This window comes from Sphaerodactylus townsendi, linkage group LG03 (assembly GCF_021028975.2).
Source record: "Sphaerodactylus townsendi isolate TG3544 linkage group LG03, MPM_Stown_v2.3, whole genome shotgun sequence".
In the NCBI taxonomy this organism is placed as follows: domain Eukaryota; kingdom Metazoa; phylum Chordata; class Lepidosauria; order Squamata; family Sphaerodactylidae; genus Sphaerodactylus; species Sphaerodactylus townsendi.
In genome coordinates, this window is record NC_059427.1 from 121207163 (window position 1) to 121230910 (window position 23748).

Below are 23748 nucleotides of genomic sequence, written 5' to 3' on the forward strand. Positions count from 1 at the left end.
AAAATATAGGCTGCAATCCTAAAAACACTTTCTCATGAGTAAGCCCTATTGAATAAATTGAACTCGCTTCTGAGCAGACCTGCTCAAAATTGTCCTTATGGGGTGTATCCAAGTAATGTTTTTGGTGGGTAATGAGAGCTTTTAAAATTGTCTTCTTAACGAAGCTTCAGCACCTCAGAAGAGCTGGCAGAAACGGGTGGGAAAGGGAAGTAACCTTATATCCTCCTTTGACAGACTTCTGAAAACACTCAGAAATCCACTCCCTGCAGTTGGGTTCTACAAAACACACAAACAAGGACTCTGTGCTTTCATTTATCAAAGTTATTCAGTTTTATCATTCCATCCTGATTATTTTTTTTAGAAGATAAATATGAAATTCCACTTTAATTCCCTGGATACTTACCAGTATCTCTTTGCCAGTCGTATCTATTTCTATTTTCTATTTACATTCATTGCCAGCCCTTTTACGCCAGACTTAAGGCATGTTACAATAAAACATGCAACATTAAAATCATGACAGTAGAAACAAAATAAAACCCCATTCTAAAAAGACCACATAACCCCATTTTAAAAACCCAGGCACAATATAAAATTTCCCACCCCTACCCTCACAAAAGGGAGGGGTGTAAGGACGTCTACCTCAACAGATCACCACTGAATAAAGTTTGAATCAGCTTTAAAAATCATGAGGTTAAATCGCATGACCCTTTTGTTCCCAGTTCAAGCAACCCAAAGGAACCAGATCTTTGTGAGCATCAAGTAAGAGCGTGTGGGAAAGCTGTGCAACCACAAGCGGAGCAGAACAGAATAGCAAAACGAAAGCACCAACAATAGCAAATAAGCATATGCGGGCAAGCAGATTACAAAGAGAGAGGAGCGGAGAACCTCACAATGTTGTGCAACACCACAAGAACAGGAGATTGCAAGACTGGTTAATAAAATAGTACCTGGGAAGATACCATCTCTGTGTAGCTGCTGAGCGTATCCTCTGAGAACTTAGCCAGCTGCAGCAAGAGAACAGATTGGTTACTCTCAAGATGCTCAGAAACAATGCACAAGGAACATCCCTCTCAAAACACAGCTCACCAATGGGAGACAGAAAAGAAAGGACCTAAAAACACCTCCAGAATGCTGCCTTGGCTGCGTTTTAACAAGTCACACATTCACGCAGAAGTGATACAACCTCATGTCTTACGCAGACAGAAGCAGTGAAGAAAACCTGAGGTTCACCTTGGGACTGTTCTTAGATGTAGAAGACAACAGCGGCCAAGCATTTTACCTCAACGGAACAGGATATTTAAAAATGGACAGAGAAGAAAAGCAGGAAGCCCTAAAAAAGGAGGTGGCTCAGAGGAAGGTTTGAAAAGGGAAGGAAGATGAGGGTCAAATGAAAAGAAAGGTGAGATCATGCAGAGGTGGGGCACAGATGGCTCAAATCTGGTCCAAAGGTGAAGGAAAGGCTTGGAAAGGACCAGAGGATACAAGTATCTCATTTCAAGATGCTGGAGAAGGCAGTGATCATACCTGCTACATTCCAAATGGAACGGGAGAAAAGGGAACAGGAGAGAATGCTATTCTAGCTCAAGGCAGAACTCAACCAAGACGCAAATAAGCATGTTGGGTAGCAAGGGCAAAGATGCAAAATCACATCAGAGGTGCAACCGCAGAGAAAAAGCTGGCACTATTTTGTGGGCTGCAGGGTAGAAAAATCTAAAAATGAAAAACCAATTGGGAATATGAGATTGGGTGACAGGGAAGTATTGGCAACAAATGCAGAGGGAAAAGGAAGAGAAGGAAATCAAGCTTCATATGTTCACAGCAAGCAAGCGGGGTGGGGAGAGACAGCAAACATCAGGAGAGACTGAAGGAGCAACTGGAGAGGGTAAGAGTCAATTTACGCAAAGGTAACACACACTCCTAATATTTCTGGGCCCCACAGCATCTGACAGTGTAAAAGGCGGTATCTATACAGATTTCAGACCCTAGTCAATCTTTGCAGAACAACCAAATGTAGAGTCAAATTCCACTGCTACCTGAGACAATAAGGTATTTGGGCTTTCCCGCTAGTCTCAAAGCTTTCAGAGGAAATCTTCACAGCAATCAGGGGTTTTTCAATTAGAACCTCTTATCTCCTCATTTTGCCCATTCACACTGTTTTCATCCTATTTACTTATTCCTCACTCCCCTGTGCTGCACCAGTATTTTCATTTGTGTGCTCCGATCATTCACAGAGAAGAAGAGTTGGTTTTTAACACCACACTTTTACTGAAAGAAGTCTCAAAGCAGCTGACAAATTCCTTTCCCTCCCCACAACTTAAACTTTGTGAGGTAGGCGGGACAGAGAGAGTTCCAAGAGAACTGTGACTAGCCCTAGGTCACCCAGCAGGATGAATGTGGAGTGGGGAATCTAATGTGGCTCTCCAGATTAGAGTCCGCCACTCATGGACCAGGGAATCATAGCCTTGCGCTGCCCATCCTTTCCTCTTCCTTTCCAAGTGTACCCTATTGCTAAGTACTTACCAGGCAAGTAGGTGAGGTCTTGCTCATCTGGGCCAAGACTCTGGCTTCACCAAAAGCAGTAGCAAAAACCCACAGGACTGGAAAAAGCAGTGGTAGGATGGGCAATACACCATTGATCTGTAAAAAGGATTCCAATTCACTAATCAGTGCAAGGACAATGCATAGCAGGAGATTTTGCTTTACCTTCAGGTTGACTGAAATAGAAATGGACTCGTTTACTCACAAAATGTTGCTGTTTAGTTTTCAGGGATGAGACCAGTTACTCAAAGTAATTAAGCACACATACATAGCAAACAAAAAAATCAAGCATAATGAATATGGCTAAAAACAGGAAAGATAAGAAGAGTTCGGATTCATACCCTGCCTCTCTCTCCTGTAAGGAGTCTCAAAGTGGCTTACAACCTCCTTCCCTTTCTCTTCCCACAACAGACACCTTGTGAGGCAGGTGGGGCCAAGAAAGTTCAGAGAGAACTGTGACTAGCCCAAAGTGACCCAGCAAGCTTCAAGTGGAAGAGCGGGGAAACAAATCCAGTTCACCAGATTAGAGTCCGCTGCTCACGTGGAGGAATAGGGAATCAAACCCAGTTCTCCAGATTACAGTCCACTACTCTTAACCACTACACCAGTAAGGGTGCAGAGGCCCAGCCCTTCTCCACACACTGATATATGTGTACATAAATGGCTAATCCTTATAACCTTTTCTGAAAGTCAGCAAACTGGAACCAAAAGCAGGCAAGGAGGAGCACCATGGGCAAAATGCTGCGATGCTTTCACAAAAGGAGAATATCTGGACCATCAGCAATTGTATTCTGGCTGCCGGCCCCATCCTTGTCCGCCGGGCGCACCAACTGCCCGCGGCCGGCAGGGCTGCACCGCGGGCTTCCCCTCTCGCCTGCCCTGTTGGAGCGGGGCGGGTGCTTTCCCGGGGGCCGGCAAGGCCGAGCCGCTGGCCTCATCCTTGCCAGCCCTGCAGGCAGCAGGGCGGACGCATCCATGCGGTTCTCAGAATGAGCGGAGTAAAAGGTAAAAAAACCCCGATATATACAGTGTTATCTTTATTTTAAATGTCAAAAATTATTTGTGGCTCCAAGTGTTTTCATTTCCCATGGAAAACAGGTCCAAATGGCTCTTTGAGTGTTAAAGGTTCCCTACCCCTGCTATAGAGGAATTAACTTTAGTTGTGGCAAAACAGAGGAAGAAGGAAAAGGTTTCCCTTACCTGCAGTTGAAGAAGCATGTACTGCCACGAGACAACTCCAGGAGCCTTGAAAACAGTGCGCATGGCGTTGGTGGCCAAGAAGCCAACCTGTAATTGAAGCAGAGGAGATTGCATTAAAAGGTAATCTCAACCCAACGGCTATCCCTTGAAAGATTAAAGCACCGGTCCCCATGATCGGCTGCACAAGTTGTTTTTAAATTTTGTTTTGGAAGCACCACAGCACAAGAATCTTCACTGTAAGTAAGCTGGGTGCTCATTTAAAAAAGTGTACTGTTAAGCAGAGCATCTGCCTGAATTATTGAAGGGTTGCTGTTAGAGTTATACATAATCTCATTCCTTGACATTTTGTGCTTGCCGCCACAACCATTCTGCAACTGTACCCACCACCACCACAATCCTGTGTTGGAATTCCAAAGGGATCCTTGGATTAAAGACCTGCCATTAGGTTATCAATATATTACAGTCTCATTAACCCAAACCAACATATGGACCACTGCCCAACATTTCTCAGGATTGATCATGTCTCAAGTCTTCAGAATTGGAGCAAGTTAAAATCTAAACCTCTTCTCCTATAATGATGCAAGCTGAGGACGCACAAGAACACACAACCTTCGTGGGCATTAATTCCTAAAACTGCAGTTTACTGCAGTGACAATGAAGAGACAGTCCTGAGCCTGGGGATGCAATCCTCACCATGACCACGTTAGAGAAAACTGTGTGCAGTTCTTTTCTGCACACAAAATAAACTTCTCCACTTATTGTACAATAAAGTTAGCAAGCTCTGAAGCCCTTCACTCTTCTACTCCAAACTGAACAAGTGCCAACACTTGTAAGCACAGGCGTATCTAGGGAAAATGTATCCCAGTGCAAAACCTGAGTTTTCCGCCCCCACTCCCCGTATGGGCAGCTGCCCTCCCCCACCACGACAAAACAACATCTTTTGCACTAGGTCTTGGAGTCAGCATATGGACCGGGGGGGGGGAGGAGGAGGAGTGTGGGGGGGAATTTTCCAACCTCGCCCCCCACAAGACTAAATGGCCACAGACCAGGGACATTTGACTCCATATGTCCCCCTGGGCGGTATGCCCCTGCTTTTAAGAAGTCAGAGATCAATTGTGATGTTCCTGGCACCTGACTAGGGACATGACTGGTCACAAGTAGCAGCCCATCCACAGAACTTAAGAACTTACCAGCACAAAAGGAACAGCATACTTGAGCATCACTGACTGTACCGTGAACCTCTCATTATCCAGAGCAGTCACAGAACGGGACAAAGCCGTGTCCAAACACAACCTGGAACCAGCAACAATTGTTTAGATCTCCTTTTTAGAGGATCTTCCTTAATCAGAATAGGTCTCTTCTCGTCCCCTAAACACAGGTGTCCTATCCTGATTTGTTCTGCTTGTGATAGTATGGAGAGGTTTAAGAATCACAAAATAGGTTTCATTTTACCTCCTGAGAAAATTATCAATTGACCAAGATCCAAAACATATTTCGCACACTTGGGAGGACTAACCGTTCTCTTACTCACCTGTCCACTTATCCAAAAGGCCTTACATTAGTAACCCAATTAAAATGGGAGGATGAAGAAATTGTTTTAAAACAAAGATTTGCCAAGGATCTTACATTGTTTCAGATATTTTCTACTCTGGGTATTGCACTTCCCAGTTTTATGCATGTGATGTATGGGGGTGGAAAATCACTACCTCATTATACCATGCAGCAGGAATAGCACGCTCCATTCTAATAGTCTGCAAGCAGCAGACAACTAAGAGCATGTGGCAGACATTTTATGGCTATAAGGCATTCCCTCGAGTCAAGCTGACTGTGCAGTTATCAGTTTCCTTACACATTCTGCTACAAATCTATTGCAAATTTTGACAAAATGCTGGCACAAGGAAGCAAGAGTGAGCTTACCTGACATTGTCAATCACAGGAGTCTTTGTGACACGAAACAGTCGATGCAGCTGGGGATTATGAGGTCCCTTCTTCACCTCTCCACCTGGGGATGGTGGAGGAGAAAAAGGGGGGAACAGATCCCCTGGCTCAAGAACTATGTGCTCATCATCCTGTTGGAAAAATAGGAGGTAGTGTTACCATTGTAAATACTTCCCATTTATTCAAACTTCCTTTAGATAATGATAGGTCATATTTGATTCACTTAGAGGAAACAGTTACTAGCATAACTTAATTTAGAGAAGAATTTCATTGCATCAGGACGTTTTGGAAATTTCACCAGGGGGGGTTAATGGCATTGCAGTCTACAGTTATGCCTACACTGCAGGTTTAAAACCAGCTTAGCCATCAGAATTCACTCTCTAAAAGAACCCAGGGAAAATCATAGTTCTTTGAGGTTCTAGCATATCTATATCAGTCATATTCAGCTGAACAAATAGCACCAAGTTAACCTGCCTGTTCTGGGACAATTCTAGTGGGCCACAGCTTACTCAGTTGGTACACTTGGTCAGTATATATAAGCATATGAACAGAAGGAGGGGGTAGTATTAATTCCTAAGTAGACGGGAAGACCGAGAATTCCAAGTCACAGATGTGTTGCATGAGACTGAAGAGCACAGATGACTCTTAACCAGCTCTTGTGTACAACAGTCCAGAGTGTGTAGACCACTCCCATTTGCAGATGAACTAGCAAACCAAGACAAATAAAGGGACAATCCTTTTCTGTAATATGTTGGTCTCTCCAAGGACCTAAGTACATGTTATAATTTGGGTCTGGCCAACAATGAGGTCTGGGAGTTCTATTCTAGGAAATCAATTTTCAAATGCATGGAGGTCCAATTTGGATCAGAGATCGCCCCCCACCCCCACCCCCAATGCTGAACAAAGGAGGGCAGAGGAGTTATTACAAAAGGTGGATACAAAACCTAGCATTCCAAGACACAGATGTGTTATATTACACTGCAGATGAAAACAAGAACGAGTCAGAAGAGTAAATTACAGCTGCCCTCTTCCCTAGCAGAACTAACTAATTACTAGGAACTACCCAAAGATATAAACCCAGAGTCCACGGAAACAAACCCTGATGCCAGCTCCCATATCAATTCAAGTGACACTATCTCAGGACCAGCCATACTATTAAGAACTCATTCACTTATACATCTGCTAATAAAATAATACTGTTATGCACCAGCAATGCCCTACTGTCATTTAAATTGATCAAGCTGCAACTGCATAGATGGACACAGAAGACAGAGACAGAATGTTTCATACTTCCCTGGATATTTACCAACATCCGTTGCCATTCTTCAATAACAACATTCAAAGGCCACTCTAACCAGTGAGTTGGAATTCATATACGGACCTGAAAATGCCAATGGGGTTCAACTACATATTATACTTTTCCCGGGTGTGGTTGACAGATATTGCTTGAGAGCTCTGTGCTGTGAACTAAGTTCTCAGGCGGACAGGACCTGATTTGGACTGAGACTATTCTCCATGCCTGCTGCAATCCCAATTGAGCTCCCAAGTCCCTAGAAACAGAGTTTCAAGTACAGGTGGTGACACAGGACCTCCTAACCTCTTGACCAGACTTGGGGATGGAGCTAGGATAAGTATGTAGTTAGGCCCTAGCAGAGGTTCTCTCACTACAGAAAACAACTGTCCCTTTATTCATCTTATTTGTGATTCTACATACAGAAGGGAGTAGTCCACCCACACTCTGATTAGATTGTTTACTCTTTTAACTAGCTCATGTGCTCTCCAATCACATGTAAAACACCTGCGACTTGGAAGACTAGGTCTTCCAGTCTCCTCAGTAATTAACACCACCTCCTCCTTGGTTTTGTTCCTTCCTCCATATTACCAGTCACGTGCCAACTGTGGAGGGACAATAAAATTCCAACAAAACAAGACTGGATCTTGAAAGTCACAGAGTATGCAGAGATGGCAAGGCTGATCAGGCGGTTATGAGAGACAAGAATACGAACAATTTTGTTAAAAACTGGAAATCCTTTGGGGACTACTTACTGAAAACATATACAATAGAGAAACAATGGCAGGATTTGAGACTTAAATGAAAACAGCGTATTGGATTAAGACAACTTCATAAGAAGGACTAAAAGGAGATATTAATTTTAAGCATGGAATTATGAACAGAAAATTGGTATAATATGTTTATCAGTGATATACCACTTCAAAGAATAAGGTGGATAAAAATTACAAACAGAAATGTAAAACAGAAATGTACAAACAGAAATGTAAAAAAGTGGATGGTTAATTTGCCCTTTGTGGTGGACTTGTAGAAAAGTTTTAAAATTTTGGAAAGAAATTCATGTAGAAAATCAGAAAATTTTAAAAATCAAATTTGCAATGGATGCCAAGACTATGTTAATAGACTAACAGTGAAATCTAGGTCTGGTGGGCAGGGACGGTGCCACTCCAAAGGACTTTACTGCAGCGCAGGAAGCCCAAAAACTAAAAAAGAAACTGCCAAAATCCTCCATAAGGGAAAGCAGGAATGTGGACCTATGCCACAAAAAACATGGCCTATCTCTGAGGCCGGCTCTACTGGTGCAAGGAGGATGGACAAGCAGTGGAAGCTGACTATGCTCTACCCTGTGGCCACGGCACCGCAGCTTTTTGCACCAGCAGACCTGAAGGCAAGCAGTAGCTTCCTGGTCGGGCACCACAAAGTCACGTGGTGCTCACCCATCAGGGAAAGTCACCGCTTCACTTCTGGATTAGGCTGCCCTTGCAAAAAACACTCCAAAAATCTTAGAAGAGCTGTTTTGATACTTGATGATGGCAATCAGAGTAGTATTTGCAACAAAAGGGAACACAGAAGAATGTCCATGATAAGAGAATAGGTAAAATAAACTAGTGGAACATACAGCAATGACAAAATTAGCAAATTTTCGCCACTTATTCATAGTCAAAGAATTTCAAGATAAATGAAAGTGTATTAAAATGGTGAAATATGAAATATATTGAAGAAATGATACATATAAACCATCAACAACCTTTATATTATATTATACATTTTATTGAAAAGGAGCTTAAATTGAAATAGATTTATCACTCTTTGAAACATGATAACATGCTAATACAACTTTTATTTTGTAAGAACAATTCTAGAAACTGTAACCATTCATCAGGGTTTTTTGCTTCTTTTTGATTATTAAAATTTACAGCAATAATAGCCACTATAGGATTTGTTGATTTGTATACAATATAATACATATACTTTTGTTTCTTCTCTTAGTCTTGAGAACTAATTATAACCATGATTTTTTCTTTTTTTGTTCTGTACATTCTTGTCTGTTAAAAAAATTAAAAATCTTTCTCAACACCATTATTCTCGCACAGCTCACACTTTGGTCAGTTCTGTTGGGGGATGCTCATTAAAAACACACACACACAGCGAAAATCTGCCACCAACAAGATCATCTTTAACAGCTTACATCTTCAGAGTGCATACCCAGGTGATGGAGTGTGAAGCGCTGATCCACAACATCCAAATCTTCCAAAGCCATCTCAGTTTGGTCAGGAGATGACAGAACAAAATTACTCTCCTCTTATGTGTACTCTTCCAAGTGCACAAAGTATCCATCTTACAACTAAGAAGATGTTCTTGTCTTAAAAGGACAATGTATTTTAAATTGCAAATGCCAAAATCATTCCCTAAGATACGCAGAGCTGTATAGGCATGGTGGCGATGAAGAGCTTTGTGAGAATATTGATGTTGAAAAAGGTGAAGAGGAGGAAAACGACTTTTGGGATGATCATGATGACTTGTAAAACCTTTAAGCAGGTTTTCATTGTAAATAAATACTATAGTTTTAATAAATGTATCATTCTATAGTATTTATTTAAAATGAAATAAAATGGGCTCTAGATAGGGGGAAGAGTGTGGGCAGGGGATTCAGGGGCTGGTGGCAGGTTTTCCTGCCCACCCGCCTTCTCCCGTTCTCCACCACCACCACCACTTCTGCTGTCCCCTGCAACACACTCCAAGGTTGTTTTGGCTGGGCTCTGTCATCTGGCTGACTGTCACGCCACTTCCTTCCCTTGGTGTCTCAGCACTGTCACGCCACTTCCTCCCCTTGGTGTCTCAGCTGCCTCGGAGCTCCCTTGGGGAGGCCAAGCTGATGCCTGCCCATCTGCTTGCTCCACGGCTTGTCCTGGCCTCCACCACTGCTCTCCCACTGCTCAATACTGCTGCAGCCCGTAGGATCTCGAAGTTGGCTGCTGGGGCAGGGGTGAGAGTCCAGAGATTAGTACCCCAGATAGAAAGGCCCAGGTTGATTTCTGAGACTGGGGGAGGGTAGCTGGGGGAATGGGGAAGAGGATGGCAGGCCTGTCAGGAGGGCCTAACTTGGTCTGTGTGGGGTGGAGAGGTAGGATGGGGGAACAGGGAGACTTCTGCCGGGCCAGCAGGAAGGGCAGCTTGCCGCCAATGCCCTACCTGGCCTGGCGTGTTCCTCAGTTGTGGGGAAGGCAGGCGGGGGATTGGTTGGAATGTGAGGGACGCATTCCAATCAACGGACATCACTAACGCATGTTCCAAACCTTAGTGAATTATATGTTAGGATAAACCTAAAAAAAGGATTTGTAATAGCATTAATAGCATGACAGCCTATATCTCCTAAACAGTAAATACTGAAATGTGGTTAATAACCCTTTTTGTTCCTTTTATGTTGAACCAAAAAGGTCCTTAGTAAAATTTTCATAGAACCACTATGAAATGAGATATAGCCTGGAATGCAAATGTCCATGGGGCAGCCGTCTTGAATTTATGACATCACAGAGGGAATAAGCAACAAATTCAGGCAAAACACTTGGTAATACATGATAGAACACTATATTAGCAATGTATCCACTGTAGTCATTCATTCCCTTCACTCAAAATCCCACGGACTAGGTGATTGTGATGTATGTCCCTACGCTAGAACTGGGATCCATTAGTCTGGGAATAGCCCATGGTGCAACATTTTAAAAGATAAGCAGGTCCATATCTGATTCATCTCTTCGATAACAGACCTGAGTTTCATGTTAACAGCAGAATAGAAATGTAATAAATAAGCTTTCCCACCCAATACTTCTAGTGCCCATATTTATGCAAGGGGGATAAAAAATAACAATCATTTTCACTCAGTGCAAAACGGTCTATGACAGTGATGGTGAACCTTTTTGAGGCCGAGTGCCCAAATCGCAACCCAAAGCCCACTTATTTATCGCAAAGTGCCAACGCGGCAATTTAACCTGAATGCTGAGGTTTTAGTTGAGAAAAAAGGGTTGGCTCCGAGGCGTGTGTTACTCGGGAGTAAGCTTGGTGGTAGTCGGTGGCTTTGCTTTGAAGCAACTCTTCCAACGGGTGAATCACGACCCTAGGGGGGTTTACTCAGAAGAAAGCCCCATTGCCGAGCTTACTCCCAGATAAAGGATCGCGCTTTAGTTCTTCGCATGAAAATCAGTGGGGTTTAACAGCGCTTGACAGGGTTACCTACACTCTTTCCCCAAAATTAGGTCTTAGGTTTAATGCTAATAATCGAGCCCAGCGGCCCAGGCCAGCCTAGATGTGTGTGTGGGGGGGGGACTCTGTTTGCGTGTGCCCACAGAGAGGGTTCTGAGTGCCACCTCTGGCACCCGTGCCATAGGTTCGCCACCACTGGTCTATGATATACAAGGCTGGGTTTTTTCTGTACATCTTCTTGTCTCTAAGTAGCACTCTGAATCCCAAGTCAGCCCCCACATTTTATAACCCCACCATCTACCTACATTACATAAAGATGAGTTACCTTTATCCCTCTGAGAGAAGTGAAAGACTCCTGCCCTGGCCTCAGGGCAACAACATCGCCCTCTACCAACAAGCTGACAGGAAGGTTGACAAGATGGCCGTCCCTGTAGGCCCAATGGAGTGACCAGGATGGGGCAAAAGGCATGTGAAGGTCAGGGTACACAGAGTTTGCCCACTTCAGCTCTATGCCATCATTCAAGGCATCTGAAAAACAGATTTAGCAAGATGTGAATGGCAACCCCAGAAACAGGTCTTCAGTGACAGCTGCTATCCCACTGTGGCAGAATCAGATCTCATTGCCCCTAGTTCTTGTAGACAAGATGGACACACACAGATGCGGGGGATCATAAAGGGGACTGAGGAGGCAGAAGCCTCACCAGTTATTCTGTTGATTATGTCCCGGAGCCTGCTTTCAACTTCCCGGCGCTTCAGTCTTTCTTGTCGTCCAATCAGGAAGAGATCGAGCAGCAGGAGAAGGAAGAGTGCCAAGGCATTGACAATTTCAGAACCTTCACTGTTCAAAAGCAAACCATACAAAATTAGAGGCAGAAGAACAAAAGAATTAAACACACACTTCTGGAGATCTATTGGTGCTTTGACTGCCTCGGTGGATTCATGCTATGACGGAGTCAGTAAGGCGGCAGCCTCCGCCTTTAGGGCAGAAGCAAGGAACCACCTTGGCCAATCTTTATAACTGCATCATTTCAAATCATGCATTCATAGTGGCAAGAGAAGTGTGACTACAGTGGAAACAGGCCTGTCCCCAGCTCTCCTGGGTCCCTGGAAGTTTGAAAAGCCTGAAGGAAGGCTTAGTAAGCCTTATCAATGGTAATTATGATGGCAGCTTGAGTGCAAAAGGTCCACGGACACAAGCAGCCTACAGATATGTGAATATGTCTAATTGTTCTTTTTGTTTCACTGGAAAATCACCCCCTAGAATATGAATCCTGCTAATGAAAGGAACTTTGCCACCTTCTAGAACACTGTTCCACCCATCATCTGAGCAAGCCTGTTAATGACAGGCTATTAATTGACAAGTTGGAACGGGTCCAGAGGAGGGCAACCAAAATGATAAAAGGTCTGGTGAAGAGAAGGTTAAGAGGTGACATGATAGCCATGTTTAGATATTTGAAGGGATGTCATGAGGTGCAAGGGTGAGGGAGCAAGCTTGTTTTCTGCTGCTCCAGAGACTAGGACCAGGAGTAATGGGTTCAAGGTGAAGGAAAAGAGATTCCACCTAAACTTCAGGAAAAACTTCCTGACAGTAAGGGCTGTTATGCTTACCATAACACCTCGGAGTGTGGTGGAATCTCCTTCCTTGGAGGTTTTTAAACAGAGGCTGGATGGCCATCTGTCAGGAGTGCTTTGATTGTGTGTTCCTGCATTGCAGGGGGTTGGACTTGATGGCCCTTGGGGTCTCTTCCAACTCTATGATTCTATGACAGGAAGTTCTGGAAGCTACATGAGTCAGAAGTGACCTGATGGAACTTAGCACCCCCTACAACACTAATTTTTCCCACAGAGGATTATGTGATAAGAGCAGTGGAACAGGATGATAGACGGTAGGCTGATTCTCATTAGCATATTATCCTTCCAGGAAGTGATTGTAACAGCAAAAGTAACAAAATGCTCTCAAAGTACTATGGGACAGCCCATGGCTTCTTGTGAGAGCTGTGACAACCAAGGGAATTATTTTCTGTTTTGTTTCTGCTAAAGGTAGGTTAGAAGGCAAAACAACAATATGGATAAGGGTTCAAAAATTATTAAGAAACTTCAAATTTCAAATCTCTGGCTGGGCAAAGTGGTAGAATTTCATCTGTTATCTAAATAAACCTATATCAACTTGCTTGAGGGGTGTAACTTTTGGAGTTAATACAGACTTAAGTAATTTGCTCATCAACTGTTGCTTGAAATTCCAGCACAAACCTACTGAGGGTATGCAAAATATATACTCAGATGTGTCTAAAACTGCAGATCCCCTCCATCCCCTGGCTTATGATATAATTCCAGTGGCATCATTCCTCGCAGAAGGGCTGCTGTCGGTAGACATGTCACTGTGTGGTATGGAATTCCTCTGGCAAAACTTCCCATAATATTTGCTGCTCCAACAGGAGAAGCCAAATCTCTTGCTAAGCTGCTATTTAAAGGCACATGAGCACACTACTAGGACAGGCACTGGCAGCCCTCCCTGTGTGTGCTTGATTCAGATGGTTGACCCAGATATAGAAGGTGGATGAACACATTCCCTGCAAGAAGGGGATTGGAATCCAAGGCCCAGACATGAAGGCTAGCAAAGAGGGACAGAATGCAAGATCTCAGTGAGACTTGTTAGCCATACCCCACTCTGACCTTGCCAATGGGCAACTTACCTTCCCTCTGGCTGGCTGCCATAACAGCATAAAAGCAACAGGACTGTTAGCAACATGAGGGATGCCCCTGGCCAATGGAAACAGGAGCAACGGTTTCCATGGTACAGAAAGCTGGCCTTCCATACCTCCTACGAAAGAGTAAGAAGGGACAAGAAAAGAGACCAAATCAACACACCTGAACATTGGAATTTTTGAAGCTCACCAAAAAAATTAAAAAACAGGGAAGTCAATGATAGAAATTAACCTGTCCTGGTGAACACTGGAAAATGGAGCACAGCTAAGGAACAAATCAGCTACAATTGCACCAGGGCTGACTGAGTTGGCCTCTGCACACAAGGAAGGACTGTCACTAGGTGGTGGCTACTGGAACCCTTACCTGCCTTATGATATTTATTTATTATCAATTTTATACACCGTCCCTCCCCCGAAGGGCTCTGGGCGGTGCACAGCATAAATTAAAACAACACTAATGGAGCATATAAACAAACATAATCACACATATTATAGGCTCCACTAAACATAACATTAAAAACCCCATGAAAACCCCATGTACCATACAAAAAACTCCATGTACCATACAAAAATATTGGTGTCCAGCTTTAAAATCTTCATAAAAACCCTCCCAGAAAAGGAAAGGGAGCGGGGACCCCATAGATGTTAAGGGGCCCAGGAGGTAAAGGAGAACAGAAGGAAAACAAAAGGAGGGGGCACACATCAGCGCCACCCCCCAAAGCCCGGTGGAACAACTCGGTCTTACAGGCCCTGCGGTACTCACCAAGATCCTGCAGGGCCCGGACAGCTGGTGGTAGAGTGTTCCACCAGGCAGGGGCCAGGGCCTTTATGGAGGCCAGCCACATCATCGAGGGGCTGGGGACCACCAACAAATTGGCCTCTGCCGAACGCAGAGGCTGTGCAGGGACATATGGGGTAAGACGGTCCCAAAGATAGGAATATGACTCCAACTCTGGGTGCCTAGGATTGTGGTGGACTGCCAAAAGCAAGCCCATTTATTCCACAGAAAAGATGGGGTGGTAGAGAGAGCACATGTTTGTAGCAGGGCATGTTGCAAGATGGAAGTGCTCAGCCAATATCCTTTCCCCCATCCAAGGTACTGCTGCCAGCCCATCTCAACTTCAGGAATACTGGAGACCCCGAACACCCACACTAGCAGTAGACAGGCATCTAAGTGCCATATTCTATTTTACAGCAGGGGAAACAGTCTGTTTTCCCCATTGGTATACAACACTGTACCTCTGTTCAAAACTTACGTCATTTACTTCCAAAGCAACAGTTCTTAAAGCAAATCACAAGATTGTGACAGAATACTTCAAAATAATGGCCACACTTACCTTCCATGAAACCACCTTCTTTCTCTCCTTCTGATGCCCCTCCAGCAATGCAGAAAGCTGGTCCCTCAGGATAGTCAGAGCCTTTGTTGTAGTGAGACCCAGATTTACAGTCATCTCATTCTAGACAAGAAGAAACAGCAAATACAGTCTTTCACTGAGGCACTGACTAACAAGTGCACAGTTAACCTGCAGGTGCACTAGGCACAGACTTGGCCTCAGCAGGAACTGATTAACCCAATGCCCAGCACAATCACTTTTCTTGCAGTAAGAACAAGATACAATGCTATCACATGCTCAGGCCTCTCTTCTCCTCTTTGAGGTATTCTTGTTTATTCTTCAGGTGAAAGAAAACTGCCTGTTTTTCCTCCCACATCTTTCCAAACTCTCTCATCCTCTCACTACTGAGGGCACCACAAATAGAAAAAAAATTATTAAGAACAGTCTCATCTTGGGGATGTACCTGCCTCTCTCCAGGTAGATCTCCAAGCCCTTTTCTTTCAAGTGCCCTCCTGCATATAGGACTTCACCTCTGAAAATCTCTCATTCATGTTTCATATGCTCGTCTGACTGTTTTAGAAAAAGCAAAAATCACCTCACCTTTGGAAGCACCTCAGTACAGTCTGTAACTGACAGTTCTAGCACAGACGAAAAATTGTCCTGGTTTGTCTAGCTAGCAGATCCAACCTTCTCTCCCTCACTTGTCAGGCAGTCGTATTAGAATTATTTTAAATATTTAAGGCCCAAGATAGCTGACTGGTACTAGTTGAAAAATCAGTCTCACAAATGCCATATAATAGTTTATTTATTTCATTTATACTCCCCTCGTCTTCCCAATGGAGACTCGAAGTGGCTTACATCGCACTGCTCTCCTTGTACATGGAGACATGAGGAGAAACCTATTAGTTCTTCCTACAACTAGGTAACCCCATTTGTGCACCTTTTCTTGCACTCAGGGAAGCAAGGTTAAACTAAAGTCATCCCATAGGGGTCTACTGCAGCACAAATGAACTCCAACGGCACCTTCAAAACTGACATTTATTCCAGCATGAGCTTTCATGAGTCAGAGCATTTGAAGAAGTACAGTCTGACGCACAAAAAGCTCATGCTGCAATAAATGTTCATAGTCGTCATGGTAAAGTAAAACAGCGTGCACCTTTTCTTTCTCTACCACAACACAGCTTGGTCCCTTTTGTAATGCAAGCAAAGTGTAATCCTACCCTGTAGTAAAGGGTTTGTACCTGCTCTCTAATACAACCTTTCCAGCCCAGCAGGTTGGTTCCACCTCTCATGCCCTTATCCATGCTTATTCTCGTCTACTTAAAGGGCACAGTCCATCAGGAAGCTCTCCTGTGCAAACCCCACAGAGAAGGGCATGCTTGTGCTCTTGTACAGATCCTACTCATTTCAGTGCAGATTAGGCAGACGAATTCCCCAGTGGACCATGCATGTCCACATTTATTAGTGGGATGGAAGATGACATTTGGATGCTGTGGACCAGTAACCAGAATATCTTGGGTGGATCCTGCCTGTATAGGTGGATTAAGCACTACTCACACCCTTAAGGATACACAACGTGATCCCAAAGAGAATTTCAGAGGATAATGAGGGCAGTGCTGTTGCTGCCAGTCATCACCCTTCCTCTTCAGGCTGTTCCAGGGAAGCTTCCCGAGTCAGAGATGGGTCATAAACGCTTGCTGAGGGTTATGATTGCCATACAGTCAGCCCTTGGGCCCCCATACTGCTTAAGGGTGGTCTTGATAAACCAATCTGTTTAGGACCATCTCCTTTGTCTCTTTTTCTGGATCTTGTAAGCATAGCAAGATGCACAAATGCTTCTCCAGCAAAACAAACATCTAATACAAGCAAATTTTCATGAAGCATGGGCAGCTCATGAGGACTGCATCTCTGACATCACTCTATCTCAGTGTGGCTGGTTTTAGAGGAGGAGGAGGAGGAGAAGAAGAAGAAGGAGAAGGAGAAGGAGGAGTTTGGATTTATATCCCCCCTTTCTCTCCTGCAGGAGACTCAAAGGGGCTTACGATCTCCTTGCCCTTCCCCCCTCACAACAAACACCCTGTGAGGTAGGTGGGGCTGAGAGAGCTCCGAAGAGCTGTGACTAGCCCAGGGTCATTTAGATGGCGTGTGTTGGGAGTGTACAGGCTAATCTGAATTCCCCAGATAGGCCTTCACAGTTCAGGAGGCAGAGCAGGGAATCAAACCCGGTTCCTCCAGATTAGAGTATACCTGCTCTTAACTTCTACGCCACTGTTAGACATAAACCACATCCTTATTAACTGATGGATGAGGACCATATTACAAAAGATATCAACTGTACTATCACCATCGCCAAAGAAAAAGGAAAATACAAGCAATGCTTTCAACAGCAAGTACTAATGTAACCCTGGGATGGCAGGCATCTTTGCAGAGTTAACAGAAACTTTGGCCAAGGATGGAATTGCTTTCGTTGGAGGCTGACAAAGAAAAATTAGACAGCTACCTATCAGCAATATATTAGGAAGACTTCCTGACAGGACAGGGATTTGGACTACATGATAGACCAACCAGATCCAATCAGATAATTCTAGCTTCAGCAGATTATACTGGGTTTCATTACTCCTAGCTATACAGAAAGTCCTGTCATGCACCAGGAACCCCAAGAACTTCAGACCAGGATTTGCCCATTAAGACAGATTCCATGCCAGTGGATAGTGGAGAACTAGAACTGCCTCCCATTTTCCACGGCTAAATCCTTCTACAGATCCACCCCACCAGCTCAAACAGCCTTTCCTGCCTTTGCTTTGCAATACTTGTAGAACACGTTCAGCAAACTGTCTAAAACATTTTGTCTGTGGAATACAGATCATTTTACATTTTACTTTTGTTTTACTTGCACAGGACCATAGAACACCTTCTTCACAAATAATGTGGGAAGTGGGGTGCTGTGTGGTTTCCGGGCTGTATGGCCGTGTTCTAGCAGCATTCTCTCCTGATGTTTCGCCTGCATCTGTGGCTGGCATCTTCAGAGGATCCAGCTGGCATCTTCAGAGATGCCGGTGAAACATCAGGAGAGAATGCTGCTAGAACATGGCCATACAGCCCGGAAACCCCACAGCACCCCAGTGATTCCGGCCGTGAAAGCCTTCGACAATACAATGTGGGAAGTGTCTCAGGAACATCAGCCTTGGACTTCCTCATGCCACACTTATTGGGCCACAAAAGTTAATTGTAGGGCTTGCCTGGATGACCCAGCCTAGCTTGATCTTGTGAGATCTTGGAAGCTAAGAAGGGTCAGCCCTGGTTAGTATTTGGATGGCAGATTACCACAGAAGTCCAGAGTCGCTATGCAAAGGCAGGCAATGGCAAACTACATAAGAACGTAAGAATCCCCTATACCCATACCTAAGTATGCAAACCATATAACATCTGAAACATTTAATGGTGAAGTATTATTAATTTACAAGCTGCCTTTCTCATTGAGACTCCAGGCAGATTACAAAACATGAAAAACAACTCAGTTCGATGTCCTATTGCATTGTTTATTGGAGGTCTTTAATCTCCAATAAACAATGCAATAGGACATGGAAAGCAGAATTGGAAAATAAAGTAACAAAGAACTTGCTAAGGCAATTAAAACATCTGAGGAACAACATAACATGATGATGAAAGGGAGTTAGTTTCTACATCCTGTTAGGGTCTCTGGTTAGAGTAATTTGCAGAGGTTATCAATCTCTTGCAGCCATGTCCAAAGGGGAAGGTAAACAGCACTCTCCATTTAATTCTCATTCTCTCTGGCATTGGAGATAAACCCTTTGGTACAGAATGCTTGAACACACGCAAGTTCCTTTAATTCCAGGGAGAAAGCTAGGGGTACCAATCAGCAGGAGGTACATACTTTCCACTCTCAATCAACTTTTGAAGTCTGTAAAGCATATTTTTAGGTAAGATAGCAAGGACGCCCTTCTGCCAGATAGCCCCAGTGGGCAAACATTAATTACGTCTGAACAATAACACTCAAGGCTGCTTTGGGTGTTGCTCTCCACCTTTTCCAGTGATATCATTCCCTGCCTCAGATATATGTCTGGACAGCCTTAATGTTCGCATGCACTTTGACAGCTTTCTCCTGTTCCTACTTTTAGATGAAAATAGGGAAGCATAACATCTAAAGTAGCCCCAATATGAGAGAGCTACTCTCTCCCACTGAAAGTAGAATTGTGAATTCATTCACTGCCACTTCCTCCCCCTCCAACCCTCCCTCCCCCACAACATCAAGCTCGGCTCAGTGGGGCAGAGGCGGCCAAGCCAGGTCTGGCACCAGCCTTCCCAAGCCCCTTCCAACCCTCCCCTTACCCCAAACACCAAGCTGAGCACAGTAGGGCAATGGCAGCCAAAGTGGGCCCGGCTCCAGCCCTCTCAAGCCCCCTCTAATGCTCCCTCCGTCCCAATCACCAAGGGACTATTTTCTACTATGGAAGCATGTTACTCTCTCATAAGCATAAGCATAAGCATTTTATTGTCATTGTGCACGCACAACGAAATTTACAGCAGCAGTCCTCGATGCACACAATTTCAGACTCATACATCATCCTCACTTTCCCCTTCCTCCACCCATCCCTACACAGCCCCAAATACATCAATATGAAGCAGCGGAGTTTAGCATAGCCACAGAAGTTTAGCATAGTTTAGCATAGCGGAGTTTAGCATAGCGGAGTTTAGCATAGCCACAGCCTCTCTTTTCCGTTGAAGCACTACTGACCGCGCTTAGATCTTTCCATGCAAAAGGGCACAGTATGCAATTCTTATTCTCGTGGAGTGATTCCTACACTAAACCACTAAACCACAAGGGCTCCACACCGCTTTTTATCTTCTTTGCAGACACTGTTTATTATGCCACCTTTCAGTGGAATGGAAGTCAGTCCCCCAATACATCAATATCCCTTGTCCCTACCCTCACCCCGACCCTGTTACACACACACAGAGGGAGAGAGAGAGAGAGAGAGAGAGAGAGAGAGAGAGAGAGAGAGAGAGAGAGAGAGAGAGAGAGAGAGAGAGAGAGAGAGAGAGAAGCAAAGCAGAAGGGGTTAGAACTGAAAATCTAAGTGACTAGACAGCTCAGGATTGGTTCCAACACGCATTCAAAAGGTTAGGAAGGAGAATGCTGAGTAAGACAGTGCGACTGTATTCACAGCACTGGTGCCTACTGCACAGTCTGTGTTTATTTTCCAACATGGTAAGCAATTGTGCGTTCCACAGCACCAGCATTTACCTACTCTACTGAACAGCATTTCAAGATTTAAATGGATCTACACTCCATTACTAATAGAGTACTAAAGGGATGGCAAGAGCTAAGCCGCAACGGTGTCCTGTAGAAGACAAGTGAAGCAAATCCAGCCTGCTGTGTTGAGTGTGCAGAATATCATCCCACCGTAACCAGACACTGGCTTATATTCTCATTACATCTCAGCATCAATATAGACAGTTCCTGGTGGTGAAGGTGCTGGTAGGATAGTTTTATTTGAGAAACGTCTATGGTGCATACGCAACTCCTGCCCCTGACCAGTTTGCACACAATGGAAGCACTTTGTAACACCCCACCTTGTGCAAAATTGGAAGTGGGTTTGCCCAAGCAGCACAACCTCCTAGGTTGGCACACAATTTTGGTGCAAGCTCTGTTGGATGGCACAACATAGAAACAGAGAGTGGCTGACCATGGAAGAAGACTTGAAATCCTGAGGAAAGGACTGGAAACCTCGCCCTCAAAAATCTGGGAACACCAATGCTCCAGAACAGAAACTAAGGATGCTTCCACACAGTCACCATTGCTTGGTTTGGTCTCACTGCAATAATGAATCCTCTGAAAGGAGCGATTCCCACCACACACCCACTTGCCTCTGAGGCTTTTTGCCAGTTTTTTTCTAAGGCAATTGTTTGTATGTTGCTATAGTGTTTACTTAAAAGGTAAAGGTAGTGCCCTGTGCAAACCTCAGGCTATTACTGACTTATGGTGTGACATCACACCACGAAATTTATATATCTACTATTGATAACTGAAAAAACCAGCAACAGTAAAAAGCCCATAAAGTGAGGGGAAATAGTGCCGAATGTGGCACCAGATGTGAGCGGGAAGGAGCAGAACTCTCCAATTTTCACTGCCACTCTTTCCCCAAACCCACACTGGATGTGATCTTTTGGAAAGACTGGACTGAAGCAGGTTTGGGAACCTGCAGGGTGGGGCAGGGGGAAATCCAGGATGATCAGACGACAATGCTGGACAGAAGCCCCCAAAACAACCACTGCAATTTGGGAGGCAAGCTAGACCATGTGGGAGAAGGAAGGGTTTTAGTGACAAAGTCAAAAAATGAATACTGAAAATGAAAGGTCATGAAGAGGAAACAGACAGGCAGCAATAACCACTGGGTTCATTAAAACAGCAGTTCTAGTAGAGGTAGCCATGTTTGCTGAAGCAAAAACAAGGAGTCTAATCACATCCAAAGACTAATACTTTTATTGTGGCATTAGCTTTTTTGGTCAAGAGACCATTTCATCAGATGCAAGAAGTATAACTTTGGGTCACAGTGGATCTAGATATGTGTCTACGCATACAGGGCAAAAACTGTGAAGAATTGGCTTAAAATGCCATGAATTGCTAGAAGTATCATCTGTGACATTTTTATGAAACATACCTCTTGCATTTCATGGCCTTTTACCCCATAATTCATATCCTCTTCCACAGGTGCGTATATCTGTATTCTGAACTTTCCATCTCTTCCTAGCCTGCAACAGATTATGATGCAAACAATTTATTGTTCAGTAAGAAGTCACAAGATTCTTTTCTATTTTATTTTAGTAAAAGTAATTCTGTTTCATATAGTCTACCAAGAGTTAATTACCTCTGCACATACACGTACACACACAAACCCACTGTGGCTAAACTAGCAGTCATATGATTTTGGTTTTGTCTTCCACTATCCCACGGTCCCATTTCTGTATGGTCTCTATATATTTGCTTTTCCTCTTTCCGTAGCTATGATGAAAATGTTATGAGTGTAGAATTAACAGTATGATACCAATGCACATCCCTCCTGTGTTGTCCAGACTGCCAGTTATGATCCTACTTACATACCTTGTTCTCTGTGCCCCCTGCCTACATATGTGAGGGGGGTGACAATCAGTAACGGGACTTTTTCAGTGGTGCCCCACACATCTGAAAATGCATTCTCCCACCCCACCCCCCTTGGCTTGCCTGACACCTACAGTCCTTTTTGGTGGTGGTGGCGATGTTTATTTGTTTAATTTATTATACTGTCCACCCTCAAAGGGTTCTGGGCGGTGTACAATAAAACATTTTTAAAAGTATAAAAACAATTAAAACAGCATAATATAAAAACAGAGGCAACACAATTCAAGAATCTAATGTTGGACGACAACCCATAAAAAACCCTCTGGGAGAGGACCAGGCGCGATAAATTGCAGGACACAGAGATGGTATACGTGGGTAGGTGGGTGGGTGTACTAAACGGCAGCAAAAACAAGCAATCTTGGCACAATATTGCAAAGAGGGCAGAAACTGACTTCAGAGACAGGCAGGAAAACTTTTGGGTGTCAAAGATTCTCCAGAAAAGCAGTCTTACTGGTGCACAGATGGTTCTAAAAAATAAAAAAATTGTATTGCCCTGCTGGGTAAACGAGGGGTCAAGGTGTTGGAAAAATTTCAATAGTCTCTCAGTAATACAGAGACATGTGAATTGGTTCAATGAAGCTGATAAGCTTTTATAGCAATAGTAGAAGGACTGTGTGCTGTAATCAGCCAATTTGTTATGGAACTAGTGTCCAAAGAGCAATTTTTGTACAGTTGTCCAAGCAAGCAGTTAACTTTGCAAATACATACTGGTAATTGATTACATTTTGCCACCACCCAAAACACCAGACCAAGCACAGCTTTTTACCCAGACTTTTAATTGACAGGTTCCATCTTTTTTCTTGCCTAAGGACTGTTTTGCAAATATAACTTCAAGCTACTACATGTCATTTTATGCAGCTTTCAATGTCTTATTGCAATCTTTATCATTCCTATGTTGTTGTTCTCATAGATTTTATTTTATTGTCTTTACTTTGTGAGCCAACCCCAGCAGGTCACCACAGAGATAGGATAAGTGTTCTAAATAGATAAATGAACAAAATAAAGTTGATCGAATTTGATGAAATAAACGGGCCAGAGGATATGTCACCAGGGAGGACATACATCTTAAAACAGACAAAGAGGAACAGTCCACAGACTAGCTGCACTCCAGTATGGCAAAGCAGCTGGATTAGCTCCTAACAGAAATCAGCAGATGAAATTAACAAAGTATTTATCTAATTAGGTGCACAGATGGAATGGCAAAAAAATCCACTTTTTTTCTACATGCTGCAGAGGATAGGCTAAAGGGTTTCAAGGAAGAAAAACTGACTGAGATTTCTACAGAAGCTTGTGCCAGTTTAATGAAGTTCAGAGTCATACAAGGAGGAGGGGCAGCAGTAATTGACCATAGGTTTAGGAGAG

General features: G+C 43.9%; 1 protein-coding gene across 7 annotated transcripts in view; it reads right to left on the reverse strand.

The window, feature by feature from the left end:
* TMEM94 (transmembrane protein 94) overlaps positions 1-23748 on the reverse strand; it is an 86766-nt gene that overhangs the window by 35856 nt on the left and 27162 nt on the right. For 4 of the 7 annotated variants that reach the window (XM_048490838.1, XM_048490839.1, XM_048490841.1 and 1 more), the window contains 9 exons: positions 15210-15329; positions 13861-13988; positions 11869-12005; positions 11493-11695; positions 5656-5807; positions 4929-5031; positions 3739-3825; positions 2521-2637; positions 948-1004 (listed from right to left, as the gene is read on the reverse strand). In XM_048490838.1, coding sequence (XP_048346795.1) covers positions 948-1004; positions 2521-2637; positions 3739-3825; positions 4929-5031; positions 5656-5807; positions 11493-11695; positions 11869-12005; positions 13861-13988; positions 15210-15329 — 1104 coding nt within the window. Of the gene's footprint in view, positions 1-947; positions 1005-2520; positions 2638-3738; positions 3826-4928; positions 5032-5655; positions 5808-11492; positions 11696-11868; positions 12006-13860; positions 13989-15209; positions 15330-21889; positions 21981-23748 lie in introns of all 7 variants that reach the window. The other 3 variants (XM_048490836.1, XM_048490835.1, XM_048490840.1) reach the window with 2 other exon arrangements.